Source organism: Trachypithecus francoisi, unplaced genomic scaffold, assembly GCF_009764315.1.
Source record: "Trachypithecus francoisi isolate TF-2019V2 unplaced genomic scaffold, Tfra_2.0 Lachesis_group6, whole genome shotgun sequence".
Taxonomy (NCBI): Eukaryota; Metazoa; Chordata; class Mammalia; order Primates; family Cercopithecidae; genus Trachypithecus; species Trachypithecus francoisi.
Window position 1 is genome coordinate 24,783,706 of NW_022681471.1, and position 17,354 is coordinate 24,801,059.

Consider the following 17,354-nt stretch of genomic DNA (forward strand, 5'->3'; position numbering starts at 1 on the left):
ACTCCCATCCCACTCCTTCCCTCTAGACGCCTATCCCATTCCCCTGACAGACTCACCAAGAGCTGCTTTGCAGGGTTTTACACCTGCTTGACCCCAGCCTCACTCCCATAACTGCACTTCCCCACCCAAGCCCCTGGCCAGCCCCAGAGCGCCTGGTGTCTGTAGCTCCCATAAGCGTCCCAACTCAACCACTGGGCTCTTCCAGAAGCTTCTACCCAGACAGACACACACACACCTGTATGCATAACTGTATGCAGTGACACTGGAACAAAATGGCGAAGTATTGAGAGGCTTGCAAAGGAAGGGAAGAGTATTGGAGACAGAAGAAAGGTGAAAAGCAACACCAGTGGAGCTGGGCATTGCGAGTTCCATCTGAACTGTGACAAAAAGGATTCATTACTAGACTCCCAACACAAGCTTGAGAAGGCCATCTGTGGCTGCCAGTGGCTATGTCAGTGCTGAAATGGAGTCACCACCCAGAACAGCATTTCCAAGAATCCCTGAGGATAGGGGCACCCAGTATGGGGACAGTGTACTGAGTGTGGCCCTGGATGGGCATAGGTGGGTGGGAGCAAGCTAACCAGCAACTCATCCCGTTCCATAGAGACAGTAATGATAGGGACATGAATAAAGTTCCAGCTACTATGGGAGACCTGGAGAGAAGGAGGTTCTTTGAATTCCACATGCTGAGGAACCCCTCAGCAAGAGGTGAGACACTGTAGCTTGGATTCCCCTAGGCTGAATTGCAAGAATAGAGTTTCTGATAAAGCAGCCAGCCCAAGATCTCCATGAAATCCCAGGGAGAGACCTGTGCCTAACACCCAGCATGGCACATCTGCAGGCAGGACACACTACAAAAATCCTGCTTTCTTTTCCCCAGGGGGAATATTTTGATGTCTACAATGCTCGTTCGATGGCTAAACACGTATCTTGCAACTCTCTGGGACAGAGGTCCTGCAATCAGTTTCCAATTAAAATTGATAATTGACAAAACATTTAAAACATGAAACCATCATTCTCAGAAAATTATCGCAAGAACAGAAAACCAAACACTGCATATTCTCACTCATAGGTGGGAACTGAACAATGAGATCACTTGGACTCGGGAAGGGAAACATCACACACCGGGGCCTATCACGGGGAGAGGGGAGGGATGGCACTGGGAGTTATACCTGATGTAGATGACGAGTTGATGGGTGCTGACGAGTTGATGGGTGCAGCACACCAACATGGCACAAGTATACATATGTAACAAACCTGCACGTTATGCACATGTACCCTAGAACTTAAAGTATAATAAAAAAAAAAAGAAAAAAGAAAAATTTCAAGGTTGAGCCATAAACCAACCCCAACACACCTGCTCCAGACTTCTTGTTATTTAAGAGAATAAAGGTATTTGATTATTAAAAAAAAAAAAATACTATCTATAGAGAGGAAATGTAGCTCCAGTTCAATGAAAATTTTCACAAACGGTGAGTATTGACCTATTTAAGGAACAGACAGTGCCAAAAAGATTCTGACACTGACTTATGTATTTAGACACTGGCCCTGCAGAGCTAGCTCTCACCTTTCCATCTATAGGGCTGCTTATGGCAATCGCCATGACTCTCTGCCTTGGGGGCTTTTTGTCTCACCCTTAGAGCATGCTGGATATGACCCAAGGCCAACTGAAGGTGACAGGGATTTATATCTCCCATGGGGGAAGTACTTTAATAAGTATGGTTGCGACTTTGGTGGCTAAATACCCCCAAGCCATCTCATCCTGCACTTGGGATGAATGTGAGATGTGTGTTCTACAAAATCTCCCATAAGGCCCCCCCGGGAATTAGCTCCAATTGCCCACAGTGGAAACCTGTTAGCTTATTCCTCCCATTTAAATTGGCTGCATTCCTTGTATGTCTCACCTCCCCACACCCTTACCTGTGCTGTCTGGGACTCTCTCCAAAGTTGGTGCTTTCTACTCACAAGTGTGCCTCAGGGTTTTTCCAGGGAACACACACTTGAACACCTTGTATGCTAATTTATCCTCACACTTGAATGTCTGGCTAGAAGTAGAATTGTAGGTTCAAAGTTATTTTGCATCAACACTTGAAAGACCATTCTTTATTTCCTGAGCATTTTTGATTACCTCTTTAGCTCCCTTTCTTTTTTTCTCAATTTAAGAAGGATATATCTTGCGAGAATTCTCTCCCCACTCTGCAAGCCACTCTCATTTTAAATTTATTTGATTTCAATTTTTACCCACGCTCTCCCCCAAACTTAAAGGGAGACAAATCAAGACTTCCAAGCGGGCTCCTTAAAGGCCCCTCCCCCTAGAAATTTAGGGTTGCAGGGCCTCTCCACGTGTCCACTCAGCTGCCCTTCCACCTTCTCGAAACAGGGCCCCTCGTGGCTCCAACACCCCCAGAGTCTACAACGTTAGTAAACACCTTCTCAGGGGGGAGTAGGTAAAGTTCATCTGCTGTGGCCTCGGGTAACACAGAGACTGGTCAGAAGTCAAGAAACTAGGTGATCAAAGACCATGTACAGCCAAAAGCAGTGAGAACACAACTTCCATTTGTAATGGTTGCATCAGGGGAAGGATTTATTGATCCACACCATTTTCTTGGATTTTCCATCCTCCCCAGGGTGCAAAGGTGGGTTGATTGTATGGCGTGTTGGCAAAGGCCAGGTCCACCCTGGTGTGGTTTGTGTCAGTGTCCACAGCCACTCTGTCAGATCCACATCGTTTCTATGATTCCCAAGCTGTCTACTGAGTAAAACGCTCAGCACAGATTTAGAGGCCAGGCTGGGTCTCAAGTATTCGTCCGCCTTTCTCCTGATGCTCTGTGCAGATGTGCTGGGACCAACTTCAGAATGTGCCTCAGCCATGACTGCTTGACTCCACAGATGGCTTCAGGAAGACAGCACAGAAGAGAGACCTGTGAAAGTTGATGGAATCTAGAATTACCTGAAGGAGAAGCATCAAGTAGCCCCCAAAGCCTCTCTGCACTTCTCCTCTCTAACACACACGATCATAAAAGTCAGCTTTGTGGCAACTTGTGATTTTTAAATGTCAGATATATAATTTCTTTGAGTTCCACATATGCATGAGTATATTTCTAGAATCTCTTTGTTGGTCCATGGACATGTCTACCAGTTCCTGCTTCATTCACTAGTACTACAGAGTAAGTTTTGAGTCCAGAATGACAAGCTACCCCTGTTGCATAATCCTTCACATTTTTTTGCAATATAATTTCATCTGATCTTCCAGTTACATACACACTCAAAATTCTGCTACAAACTATGATTAGGATTGTACTGGATATATTGATTTTATTAGAGGCGAATTGATGCCATTGCAAAAATTGATCTTCCTCTTAAGAAAAATGTAGTATTTTAAAATGTTATGTGTATATTCAAACTGAAGGCTCATAAAAAGTGGCAAGTGTGTTTTCCTTATATTTCATTATTTTTCCAGGTATTTAATAATATTTGCAACCAATGTAAATAGGATAGCTTAAATCTATGATATTTCCTATTTATTGGAAGACTGCAAATTTTTAACATATTATGCATTCATTTATTTTTATTGTAGAGATAGGGTCTCCTTATGTAGCCCAGGCTGGTCTTGAACTCCTGGGCTCAAGCACTCCACTCCCCTCAGCCTTCAGAGTGCCTATAAAGGCAAGAGCCACTGTGTCTGACCTAGTGTGCAAAGTTTTTATGCATTTAACTTCTATCAATCAGCCTCTCCTTGCCTATTTCCTAGGTGATTGCCTTGGATTTTTAGGATGTCAAAGTTCCTTAAGAGAAAGATAGTTTTCCACTTCTTTGTTAATAAAATATGGCAATAAGTTATCTTCCCTCTCCAAATTGTTCAAGACAATAAATATGGCCTCAGGGTCTTTACATGGTTCTGTGTGGCCAGGAGAAAACCTGGAGGACCGAGCCTGCCTTACCTGCCACTCAAGAAAGGGTGTGTGTGACCTGGGTCGCTTTAAAAACAAAAATTAAAAATATGCTATCTATAGAAAAGAAATGTAGCTCCAGTTCGATGAAAATTTTCATAAACGGTGAGTATTGACCTATTTAAGGAACAGACAGTGCCAAAAAGATTCTGACATTGACTTACATATTTAGACTCTGGCCCTGCAGAGCTACATCTCATCTTTGCATCTACAGGGCTGCTTATGGCAATCGCCATGACTGTCTGTCTTAGGGGCTTTTTGTCTTACAGTTGGAGCGTGCTGGATATGACCCAAGGCCAACTGAAGGTCTTGAACTCCTGGGCTCATGCAATCCACTCCCCTCAGCCTTCCAAAGTGCTGGGATTACAGGTGACAGCCACTGTGCCTGACCTAGTATGCAAAGTTTTTATGCATTTAAGTTCTGTCAATCAGCCTCTCCTGGTCTATTTCCTAGGTGATTGACTTGGATTTCTAGGATGTCAGTTCCTTAAAAGAAAGAGTTTTCCACTTTCTTTGTTAATAAACTACACCAATAAGTTATCTTCCCTCTCCAAATTGTTTAGAACACTGAACATGGCCTCAGGGTCTTTACATGGTTCTATGGGGGCTGGGAGAAAACCTGGAGGAGTGAGCCTTCCTTCCCTGCCACTCAAGGAAGGGAGTGTGTGACCTGGGTCACTTTACAGTAACATCAATTTCCTTAGTTCTTACATAAGACTGACTGGGCAGCCAGTGAGGAGGCAAGCCATATCTCATAATAGTCATTTTAGTTCCTCATGGGAACCACACTACAAAAAACACAAAGCGCTGTCCTCACCGTTATCCCTCTGACAGCTTGGAAAATCCATGTCCTGCATCTAGACAATACCCACGTGGGTCACACTTTAATGGTAACAATGTAGTTATTCTAGATCAGAGACTTGGAAGGGAATATGTCTCAAGGAACTGGTCCAGTTTTAGAATAAGATTTTCCAAAGCATTAAAAGCCCACCTGCATCCCAGATCCACAGAATAAAGGTGTGAAGCTCCACTGCACTGAGCTTTGAGAGGGTTTAGATAAGTGTGGGAGACACAGCAATGTTTAACTGAAGTGTTCAATTTCTGCAACTAAACATTCCATTTACATAAATTGCGTATTATAGAAGGAGTACTTGCAGAGTCATGACCAAGGATGGATGCAAGATTGAGAAGCAAGTAGGAAATTTGACCTGGAACTAATTCCTGGATTGGAACATGGCAGACAAAGTTGCTGATCACTACCCAGGGGACAAGGCAAGATGCAATGGGTGCTGTTTATTTACACAAATGAGAAATTTTTTTTTTTATTTTTTTATTTTTTTATTTTTTTATTTTTTTATTTTTTATTATACTTTAAGTTCTAGGGTACATGTGCATAACGTTTATATCATGTATAACTCCCCAAGCAATCCCTCCCTCCTCCCCCCTCCCCATGATAGGCCCCAGTGTGTGATGTTCCCCTTCCCGAGTCCAAGTGATCTCATTGTTCAGTTCCCACCTATGAGTGAGAACATGCGGTGTTTGGTTTTCTCTTCTTGTGATAGTTTGCTAAGAATGATGGTTTCCAGCTGCATCCATGTCCCTACAAAGGACGCAAACTCATCCTTTTTGATGGCTGCATAGTATTCCATGGTGTATATGTGCCACATTTTCTTAATCCAGTCTGTCACAGATGGACATTTGGGTTGATTCCAAGTCTTTGCTATTGTGAATAGTGCCGCAATAAACATACGTGTGCATGTGTCTTTGTAGTATTTATAATCCTTTGGGTATATACCCAGTAGTGGGATGGCTGGGTCATATGGTACATCTAGTTCTAGATCCTTGAGGAATCGCCATACTGTTTTCCATAATGGTTGAACTAGTTTACAATCCCACCAACAGTGTAAAAGTGTTCCTATTTCTCCACATCCTCTCCAACATCTATTGTTTCCTGACTTCTTAATGATTGCCATTCTAACTGGTGTGAGATGGTATCTCATTGTGGTTTTGATTTGCATTTCTCTGATGGCGAGTGATGACGAGCATTTTTTCATGTGTCTGTTGGCTGTATGGATGTCTTCTTTTGAGAAATGTCTGTTCATATCCTTTCCCCACTTTTGATGGGGTTGTTTGTTTTTTTCTTGTATATTTGTTTGAGTTCTTTGTAGATTCTGGATATTAGCCCTTTGTCAGATGAGTAGGTTGCAAAAATTTTCTCCCATTCTGTAGGTTGCCTGTTCACTCTGATGGTAGTTTCTTTTGCTGTGCAAAAGCTCTTTAGTTTAATGAGATCCCATTTGTCAATTTTGGCTTTTGCTGCCGTTGCTTTTGGTGTTTTAGACATGAAGTCCTTGCCCATGCCTATGTCCTGAATGGTACTACCTAGATTTTCTTCTAGGGTTTTTATGGTATTAGGTCTAACATTTAAGTCTCTAATCCATCTTGAATTAATTTTCGTATAAGGGGTAAGGAAAGGATCCAGTTTCAGCTTTCTACTTGTGGCTAGCCAATTTTCCCAGCACCATTTATTAAATAGGGAATCCTTTCCCCATTTCTTGTTTTTGTCAGGTTTGTCAAAGATCAGATGGCTGTAGATGTGTGGTATTATTTCTGAGGACTCTGTTCTGTTCCATGGTCTATTCTCTGTTGTGGTACCAGTACCATGCTGTTTTGGTTACTGTAGCCTTGTAGTATAGTTTGAAGTCAGGTAGCGTGACGCCTCCAGCTTTGTCCTTTTGACCTAGGATTGTCTTGGCAATGCGGGCTCTTTTTGGTTCCATATGAACTTTAAAGCAGTTTTTTCCAATTCTGTGAAGAAACTCATTGGTAGCTTGATGGGGATGGCATTGAATCTATAAATAACCTTGGGCAGTATGGCCATTTTCACGATATTGATTCTTCCTATCCATGAGCATGGTATGTTCTTCCATTTGTTTGTGTCCTCTTTGATTTCACTGAGCAGTGGTTTGTAGTTCTCCTTGAAGAGGTCCTTTACATCCCTGTAAGCTGGATTCCTAGGTATTTTATTCTCTTTGAAGCAATTGTGAATGGAAGTTCATTCCTGATTTGGCTCTCTGCTTGTCTGTTACTGGTGTATAAGAATGCTTGGGATTTTTGCACATTAATTTTGTATCCTGAGACTTTGCTGAAGTTGCTTATCAGCTTAAGGAGATTTGGGGCTGAGACGATGGGGTTTTCTAAATATACAATCATGTCATCTGCAAACAGGGACAATTTGACTTCTTCTTTTCCTAACTGGATACCCTTGATTTCTTTCTCTTGCCTGATTGCCCTAGCCAGAACTTCCAACACTATGTTGAATAGGAGTGGTGAGAGAGGGCATCCCTGTCTTGTGCCAGTTTTCAAAGGGAATTTTTCCAGTTTTTGCCCATTCAGTATGATATTAGCTGTGGGTTTGTCGTAAATAGCTCTTATTATTTTGAGGTACGTTCCATCAATACCGAATTTATTGAGCGTTTTTAGCATAAAGGGCTGTTGAATTTTGTCAAAAGCCTTTTCTGCATCTATTGAGATAATCATGTGGTTCTTGTCTTTGGTTCTGTTTATATGCTGGATTACGTTTATTGATTTGCGAATGTTGAACCAGCCTTGCATCCCAGGGATGAAGCCCACTTGATCATGGTGGATAAGCTTTTTGATGTGCTGCTGAATCCGTTTGCCAGTATTTTATTGAGAATTTTTGCATCGATGTTCATCAGGGATATTGGTCTAAAATTCTCTTTTTTTGTTGTGTCTCTGCCAGGCTTTGGTATCAGGATGATGTTGGCCTCATAAAATGAGTTAGGGAGGATTCCCTCTTTTCTATTGATTGGAATAGTTTCAGAAGGAATGGTACCAGCTCCTCCTTGTACCTCTGGTAGAATTCAGCTGTGAATCCATCTGGTCCTGGACTTTTTTTCGTGGGTAGGCTATTAATTGTTGCCTCAATTTCAGAGCCTGTTATTGGTCTATTCAGGGATTCAACTTCTTCCTGGTTCAGTCTTGGGAGAGTGTAAGTGTCCAGGAAATTATCCATTTCTTCTAGATTTTCTAGTCGATTTGCGTAGAGGCATTTATAGTATTCTCTGATGGTTGTTTGTATTTCTGTGGGGTTGGTGGTGATATCCCCTTTATCATTTTTTATTGCATCTATTTGATTCCTCTCTCTTTTCTTCTTTATTAGTCTTGCTAGCGGTCTGTCAATTTTGTTGATCTTTTCAAAAAACCAACTCCTGGATTCATTGATTTTTTGGAGGGTTTTTTGTGACTCTATCTCCTTCAGTTCTGCTCTGATCTTAGTTATTTCTTGCCTTCTGCTAGCTTTTGAATGTGTTTGCTCTTGCCTCTCTAGTTCTTTTAATTGTGATGTTAAAGTGTCAATTTTAGATCTTTCCTGCTTTCTCTTGTGGGCATTTAGTGCTATAAATTTCCCTCTACACACTGCTTTAAATGTGTCCCAGAGATTCTGGTATGTTGTATCTTTGTTCTCATTGGTTTCAAAGAACATCTTTATTTCTGCTTTCATTTCGTTATGTACCCAGTAGTCATTCAGGAGCAGGTTATTCAGTTTCCATGTAGTTGAGCGGTTTTGATTGAGTTTCTTAGTCCTGAGTTCTAGTTTGATTGCACTGTGGTCTGAGAGACAGTTTGTTATAATTTCTGTTCTTGTACATTTGCTGAGGAGTGCTTTACTTCCAATTATGTGGTCAATTTTGGAATAAGTGTGATGTGGTGCTGAGAAGAATGTATATTCTGTTGATTTGGGGTGGAGAGTTCTATAGATGTCTATTAGGTCCGCTTGGTGCAGAGATGAGTTCAATTCCTGGATATCCTTGTTAACTTTCTGTCTCGTTGATCTGTCTAATGTTGACAGTGGAGTGTTGAAATCTCCCATTATTATTGTATGGGAGTCTAAGTCTCTTTGTAGGTCTCTAAGGACTTGCTTTATGAATCTGGGTGCTCCTGTATTGGGTGCATATATATTTAGGAGAGTTAGCTCTTCCTGTTGAATTGATCCCTTTACCATTATGTAATGGCCTTCTTTGTCTCTTTTGATCTTTGATGGTTTAAAGTCTGTTTTATCAGAGACTAGGATTGCAACCCCTGCTTTTTTTTGTTCTCCATTTGCTTGGTAGATCTTTCTCCATCCCTTTATTTTGAGCCTATGTATGTCTCTGCATGTGAGATGGGTCTCCTGAATACAGCAGACTGATGGGTCTTGACTCTATCCAGTTTGCCAGTCTGTGTCTTTTAATTGGAGCATTTAGTCCATTTACATTTAAGGTTAATATTGTTATGTGTGAACTTGATCCTGTCATTATGATATTAACTGGTTATTTTGCTCATTAGTTGATGCAGTTTCTTCCTAGCCTCGATGGTCTTTACATTTTGGCATGTTTTTGCAATGGCTGGTACCGGTTGTTCCTTTCCATGTTTAGGGCTTCCTTCAGGGTCTCTTGTAAGGCAGGCCTGGTGGTGACAAAATCTCTAAGCATTTGCTTATCTGTAAAGGATTTTATTTCTCCTTCACTGATGAAACTTAGTTTGGCTGGATATGAAATTCTGGGTTGAAAATTCTTTTCTTTAAGAACGTTGAATATTGGCCCCCACTCTCTTCTGGCTTGTAGAGTTTCTGCCGAGAGATCTGCTGTTAGTCTGATGGGCTTCCCTTTGTGGGTAACCCGACCTTTCTCTCTGGCTGCCCTTAAGATTTTTCCTTCATTTCAACTTTGGTGAATCTGGCAATTATGTGTCTTGGAGTTGCTCTTCTGGAGGAGTATCTTTGTGGCGTTCTCTGTATTTCCTGAATTTGAATGTTGGCCTGCCCTACTAGGTTGGGGAAGTTCTCCTGGATGATATCCTGAAGAGTGTTTTCCAACTTGGTTCCATTTTCCCCCTCACTTTCAGGCACCCCAATCAGACGTAGATTTGGTCTTTTTACATAATCCCATACTTCTTGCAGGCTTTGTTCATTTCTTTTTCTTCTTTTTTCTTTTGGTTTCTCTTCTCGCTTCATTTCATTCATTTGATCCTCAATCGCTGATACTCTTTCTTCCAGTTGATCGAGTCGGTTACTGAAGCTTGTGCATTTGTCACGTATTTCTCGTGTCATGGTTTTCATCTCTGTCATTTCGTTTATGATCTTCTCTGCATTAATTAGTCTAGCTGTCAATTCTTCCACTTTTTTTTCAAGATTTTTAGTTTCTTTGCGCTGGGTACGTAATTCCTCCTTTAGCTCTGAGAAGTTTGATGGACTGAAGCCTTCTTCTCTCATCTCGTCAAAGTCATTCTCTGACCAGCTTTGATCCGTTGCTGGCGATGGGCTGCGCTCCTTTGCAGGGGGAGATGCGCTCTTATTTTTTGAATTTCCAGCTTTTCTGCCCTGCTTTTTCCCCATCTTTGTGGTTTTATCTGTCTCTGGTCTTTGATGATGGTGACGTACTGATGGGGTTTTGGTATAGGTGTCCTTCCTGTTTGATAGTTTTCCGTCTGCCAGTCAGAAGGACTGTCTGTTGGTCTGTTGGAGATTGCTTGAGGTCCACTCCAGACCCTGTTTGCCTGGGTATCAGCAGCAGAGGTTGCCAAGATAGAATATTGCTGAGCAGCGAGTGTACCTGTCTGATTCTTCCTTTGGAAGTTTCCTCTCAGGGATGACCACCCTGTGAGGTGTGGGGTGTCAGACTGCCCCTAGTGGGGGATGTCTCCCAGTTAGGCTACTCAGGGGTCAGGGACCCACCTGAGCAGGCAGTCTGTCCGTTCTCGGATCTCAACCTCCGCGTTGGGAGATCCACGGCTCTCCCCAAAGCTGTCAGACAGAGTCGTTCGCCTCTGCACCGCCCCCGCTGCTTTCCCTATTGGACCTCAGCTGTGGGCTGTCCCCAGAGGTGGAGTCTACAGAGACAGGCAGGTTTCCTTGAGCTGCTGTGAGCTCCACCCAGTTCGAGCTTCCCAGCGGCTTTGTTTACCTACTTAAGCCTCAGCAATGGCGGGCGCCCCTCCCCCAGCCTCGCTGCTGCCTTGCGTATAGATCGCCGCAGACGGCTGTGTTAGCAGTGAGGGAGGCTCCGTGGGCGTGGGACCCTCCCGGCCAGGTGTGGGATATATTCTCCTGGTGTGCCTGTTTCCTTAAAGCGCAGTATTGGGGTGGGAGTTACGCGATTTTCCAGGTGTTATGTGTCTCAGTTCCCCTGGCTAGGAAAACGGATTTCCTTCCCCCTTGCGCTTCCAGGTGAGGCGATGCCTCGCCCTGCTTCAGCTCACGCTGGTCAGGCTGCAGCAGCTGACCAGCACTGATTGTCCGGCACTCCCTAGAGAGATGACCCCAGTACCTCAGTTGAAAATGCAGAAATCACCGGTCTTCTGTGTTACTCGCGCTGGGAGTTGGAGACTGGAGCTGTTCCTATTCGGCCATCTTGCCACAAATGAGAAATTTTAATGGATTTTATACAAGCCAGGGACAAGCTCTGAGGCCAGGATAGTTGAGGCAAGTTCTGTCTAGGAAGGAGACATGCCGATGGCACCCAGCCACAGGATATACTCACCTCCTCTCCCAGCAACTTCCACTCACCTTATTCAGGCTTGAACCAGAAGAAAGCCAGGGATGGTGGCCAGTGTTTGAATCTGCACTAGGTTCTGAGGGCAATTGTGAGTCACCACAGTAACTATGACTTCACTTGGTACTGAACCAATCAGGCCCTGGGACTCAAGGAAAGAGAGAGAGTGCCAAGCTGTTGCTGTTTACCCTCTGGTCCAGATCTTTTCTTCAAAAGAAAAACCTGAGTGGTCTCACAGGTAAAATATCCTGATATACCAAGATCATAGAGCATCCTTTTGTGCCATTAACTAACTAACCTACTTGATAAACCCCAACCCTGTTTGGTAATGGGGGGAGTTTATTAGAGAGTCATTTGTTCAAATTGATACAGAGACACTATAGAGCAGTGGGTAAAAGTAGAGTCTTCAGATACAGGCTTTCTCAGTTCCAATCTCACCTCTCTGTCACTTGGGCAAGGTTTTTAATCTCTCTTGAGAGGTCAAAATAGAGAACACTCTTTTGAATCTGTGCTAGATTCAAATGAAATGCAGAACAGGGTTTTGGGGGATGAGTCAGGGCCAGGCATCAGAGGTGAGTACAATCTTTAAGCCACTGTGATTACGTTTCCAGGATGGAAAATCAGCAGGATGGACCTTAGAAACAGAAACTAGGTAGCACTTGAGAATGTCCAGTGTATTTCCTACACAGGGGTTTGGAGTAAGATTCATACCTGCTTCACCAGTGATCTTCAAAGGAGGCAAATCCTATTTGCCTAAAGTCACGTAAAGAGATTTGGAATGAGGAAACAATTATAGCAGCCTGCAAGTTGTAGAATGAAGAAATGCAAATGTAAAGCACTGAACTCTGTTATGGATAGATTTACTAAAGAGAATTACTCTGTACAACATGAATAATGTAGTTCAGAAGAAAGCCCATATTCCAGGTACAGGGAAAACTCAGAAGTGAGAAGAAGACAGCTCTGAAAAAAAGCAACATAAAATCCAGTTAACATTAGTGTGGATATAAGAATTACAATGACATTTGAGCTATAAGGTAGTGTTTGGTGTACAATCTAACAAGCCTGTGTGTGACAGGTAATGATCAGAGTGATGCAACAGTGTGCCCTTAATGTCCTGGGTCCCATCAGGCTGATGCACAAACCCATGTATAAGACAGATTGAAGAAACAATATGGTTGGTGCTTCCTATGACTACTGCTGGTAGCTGTGTGTGTGTGTGTGTGTGTGGTTTTGTGCCAGTGAGGAAGAGGTTGTCGGGTCCACTTGATTACCTAGAATGCATCATCTTTTTCAGGCTTCCTCGGTTGTGCTGTTTTACTGAGGTTGTGTGGAGTCAACTAGTCATGGATAAAGAACTCCCCAAAGGGAGCCCTAGAGAGACCGCACTGAACATCAAGAAATCAGACAAATCCTTCAAACACAAGAAGCCCACCAAAAATGTGCTGGTCTTTTTAATCAACAGACAACTGGGCAGGCACAGAAGTGTCAAGGTGGCTGTGGATGCTGTCATAAAGCAACTCCAGGGTGGACATGGCCTTGGACAAAAAGTCATGTGGCTTGTGTGCTGAGGCCTGCCCAGAATTTTGAGAAATTAATATAATTATAACAATAAACTCTCCTCCCATGTTTGAGCCATTAAAACAGGGTCTGTCATTTCACTCCTTTAGGTTGGGTGTGTGTTTGCTGACAGGGTGTTCTTGGGTTACACTGGAAGGGGCTTCTCTTAATCCTAACACGCTGTGCAGAGGCGCTCAGACACAGGAGAGAGGGTGAGATCATACTGCACACCAGATCTCCCCCACCATCCATCTGAAAAACGCTGCAAAGTCATAGTGATGTAGTACTTGGCACTCAAGGACCAAAGCCTCTAATCCCTAGCCATTTTGGAGAGACAGGCCTGGTGTTGCCCTCTAAAACCCAATGCTTGCCCTAGTGAAAAGACATTGTTTAAGAGCAGACCAAGAGTTGGGCTGGGGCTTTGGGATATGTTTTAATACTGCCAATATCATATCCACAGAGTCTTCCAGAGTCAACCGCTCTGCTCTTTCTTCCCAGGAAAGTATAGAATGCTCTGGTCGCTTTTTTTGTGGCATGTCAAACAAACCTTCTCAGGCTACAGCCAAATAGAATTCATTTGACTGAAGTGAAGCCACCTGATAGGACAACAACACACATGAGATGGCTTCCGTTGAAGAAGCTCTGTCCCCAGGCAATGTGCTGAGCAAGTCATATACTCATTCTGAGAAACCTGAAATGGGAACTATGTGGGCAATTGGTCACTGACAAGTGAGAGTTAAAGCTGAAGAGGGGACAGGGAGAGCAAAGAGGTCAGAGCCATGGTGAACATGGGCAAGCCTAAGTGAGGAGTAAGATGAAATTTACATAAGGTGAACCATTAAAGTCATCACAAATTCCAGGCATTTCTCTAGTCCTTTCACATGAGATGCAAAATCAGCCTGCAAGCAGTCCTCTGTCCCCTCTTTCTCTCCTCCCTAATTCCCTGTGTTCTCACAATCTGTCCAGCATTCCCCACAGCCCCTTCCTGTGTCCCCTCCCCCACCACGTCTAAGGGGCTGTTACTCTCTCTCCCCTTAGCCAGGTCTCTTCCAGATTTTTTATATGGTAGAAAATTAAACTGCTCTATATCCTTTTCACCATCCTCTTTGTCTCTGTCACCTTCTCTGTCCCTGCACTGATGCAGCATTGCCAAAAAGGAGCCACCAGCCTCTCCTCAGAGAATGCAGCTGGCTGTAGGATGGAGAGGAGAGGTTAGAGGCTGCCAGGTAGAGGGGCCTCCTGGGTGCACTGTTGGGAGGAACGCTGCCTGGACACTGCTATGTCGGTGACTATTTACCTGCAGTCCAGCATCATACAGTGGCTGTGAGGTGGAGAATAGGTGGGGAATGGAGGCTGAAAGAACAGGTAGGGCAAGAAGGAGCGAAACCCACAGGAGCAGAGGCCGACAGCAGCCAACCTCCTACACTCCATGGCCACATAACAGAAGAGACAGAATTTGGGATACAGAGTTACAAGTGGATAAATTTCACCATCATACTGAGTGAGAAAACAAGTAACACAGAATTATGTACCAAAGAGAAACTCAACTGTGCCAAGCAGTACTTGGATATATACATAGACAGTAAAGTTATCCAAACTAGAGCAGCAGCACATTCAAGTGGAACTCTGTCCAGTTTCTGACTTGGCTAATGCCCCCAAAACAACTGGTGCCAACTATTTCCCATCTTGCAAAGAGTTGCCTGACAATGGAGGCCTGGTAAAGAAGGCAATCACAAACAATCCTTCTCAACTCCCACTCTTGTTACCCAAAGACCTGAAAATGGGCAGGGGACAAGGAGTAAGTGTGGGTTTCCAAGATAATGGAACTGTGAATATGTTCCATGGGAGAGGCATCTGGCCTCAAATATTTTAACCTCCAGACCATCCAATTCCTATTTTGGGGAGAAGGAATAGAGAAAATCTGTGAATCATTTTTTGGGTATAAGAGTGGGAGGGGTCACTCTCTATCCCATCCTGGCTTTGCAGAATGGCACCATAGGTTTCTTGTGAGTATAGAACTTGAGTTATATCTTATAGAGCAACCCTCCAACATTGCAGGCTTCTGTTTCCTCTGTAATGCTACAACTGAGTTTTCACCAGGCCGCTCTAGCACTGTATAAGGCCAGGTGTTTCTGGGTGATGGTAAGACTGGTAGATTTCACAGACCTGAGCTCATGAACCATCTTCAGTTGCCATAAAAACAGTTACTGGACAAAAGTGATGTTTTAAAGAAACAATGGTATTAGGGAGCTTGTTGGTAAGTCCGAGAATTGTCGCTCTCATAGCATGACTAACATGCATGAAGGCAAATCTATGTCGTGAATGTATGTGTACTCTTTTGTGGGAAATTTAAAAAGCCATTCATGATGAATGCATGCTAGACACATAATGGATGTTTGATAAATATTAAGGAGGTATTAAAATAGTGCCTCTCATTTGCAGATTTCTAGAAATGAATGAAAGTAAGCCAATGCCCTCTCTTCCTAGTCTCCTCAACTAGAAGTGACTTCTATTAACGTCTTGCAAAGCCAGTGACTCTGCAAAGATGAATGTTGGATATAATGATCTCAGCATCCTTGCACAAAAGACAAAATGGGAGTCACAGTATGTTCTGATCACCTCCTATTCACCCCATTGTTGAAGGAAGGATTCGGTACTCTAAATAACTTCAGATGGCTGAACACATGTTACCCATCACTGGAGAGATCAGATTGGCAGCAGTTTGTTGGTCTCATATACTCACCACCCTGGGAGGAGGACATGGCACAACACACAAGACCACAACTGGGTTGTACTTAGGAGCAAAGTGAACCAGCAAGTCCTATGGGAGGTACACTTTTTAGTCACATGGTGATGGCATGCCTACCTTCTTGTTCCTGCGGAAAGATGTAATTGTTTTCTTGTTGTTGTTTTGTTTTGTTTTTAATCGCTTCAGTCTGGCAGAGAACTGAATCTCATTTGGTTGAGGACCAGAGGAAGTGCAGCTGATCTGGCTGATGTGGGAACAAGCTGAATGAGGAGACTTTCCCAATGTGTAAGGAGCATATCTGATGACAGCAGGGGAAATCCTGGCTAGGCCTTTGGGGCCCTGTGGAGCTCAATGATGTCAAGGCAACACATGGAATTTCAGGCCTTGCCATACACAGCAGCAGACGAAATCGCCAAGGAGAGTGAATGAACTGAGAAGAGGAATGAGCCAGCAAAGTATGGTGAAGAAGACTGAGACTGTGAGGGTGCACTCAGCAATTGACAGCAGTAAGGCAGGGCCAGGCACGGTGGCTCATGCCTATAAATCCCAGTGCTTTGGGATTATATATAATCCCAGTGCAGTCAGAAAGAAGGAGAGTTGGGCATAGACTCTCAGACATGGTGGAAAATAGCCTGATATCTTAATTCATTTTTCATTGACAAATAAAGATTTTCTATATCATATACAACATTAGGTTTTGAAATGCGTATACCTTGTGAAATGGCTAAATCAAGCTAATTAACATACTCATTACCTCACATACTTACCATTTGTGTGTGTGTGATGAGAACACTTAAAGTCTACCCTCCTAGCAATTTTCAAGAATACAATGTAGTTACCAGCTGTAGTTACCACGTTAAATAATAGAGATCTTGAACTTATTCCTCCTGCCTAACTGAAATTTTGTATCCTTTGACAAACATCTCCCCAACCCTCTTCCGACTCCAAGCCCTGGTAACCACCATACTCTTCTCTGCTTCTATGAGTTAAACTTTTTTAGACTCTACATAGAAGTGAGATCGCATGGTATTTGCCTTTCTGTGTCTGGCTCATTTCACTTAGCAGAATGTCCTCCCTGTCCATTCAGGACATGGCTTGATTTTTTATTGATATATAATTTTGTACATGTTTATGGGATACATGTGATCTTTTATTACATGCATGGACTATGTAATGATCAAGTCAGGGTATCTGGGGTGTCTGTCACCTAGAGTGTTTATCATTTGTATCTGTTGGGAACATATCAAGTCCTCTGTCCTGGCTATTTTGAAACACACAGTACATTGTTGTTAACAATAGGTCACCCTATTTTGCCATAGAACATTAGAATGTATTCCTTTTATCTACCTCTATGTTGTACCCTGTTAACCAACCTCTTTTTATCCCCTCTTCCCAGCCAAACACTGTTCCCAGGCTCCATTATCTATCATTCTATTCTTAACCTCTATGAGATCAACTTATAAGGGAGTATATGCAATATTTGTTTCTCCGTGCTAGCTTATTTTACATGACATAATGACCTCCATGTTCATCCATGTTTTTGCA

General features: G+C 43.1%; 1 protein-coding gene and 1 long non-coding RNA gene across 2 annotated transcripts; one reads left to right on the forward strand and one right to left on the reverse strand.

The window, feature by feature from the left end:
* Nucleotides 1-2,560: 2,560 nt before the first annotated feature.
* LOC117078147 lies at nucleotides 2,561-11,545 on the reverse strand. Its single transcript, XR_004434931.1, has 2 exons — nucleotides 11,492-11,545; nucleotides 2,561-2,921 (listed from the first exon to the last, which is right to left on the reverse strand). It is a non-coding gene; the product is annotated as an uncharacterized LOC117078147 (long non-coding RNA).
* A 117-nt stretch (nucleotides 11,546-11,662) lies between these two features.
* LOC117078148 (embryonic testis differentiation protein homolog B-like) lies at nucleotides 11,663-13,129 on the forward strand. The gene is given in 3 exon segments (XM_033201636.1): nucleotides 11,663-11,741; nucleotides 12,798-12,986; nucleotides 12,988-13,129. Coding segments are annotated over 2 exon segments (168 nt in total). The 5' UTR covers nucleotides 11,663-11,741; nucleotides 12,798-12,846; the 3' UTR covers nucleotides 13,016-13,129.
* The last annotated feature ends 4,225 nt before the right edge of the window (nucleotides 13,130-17,354 follow it).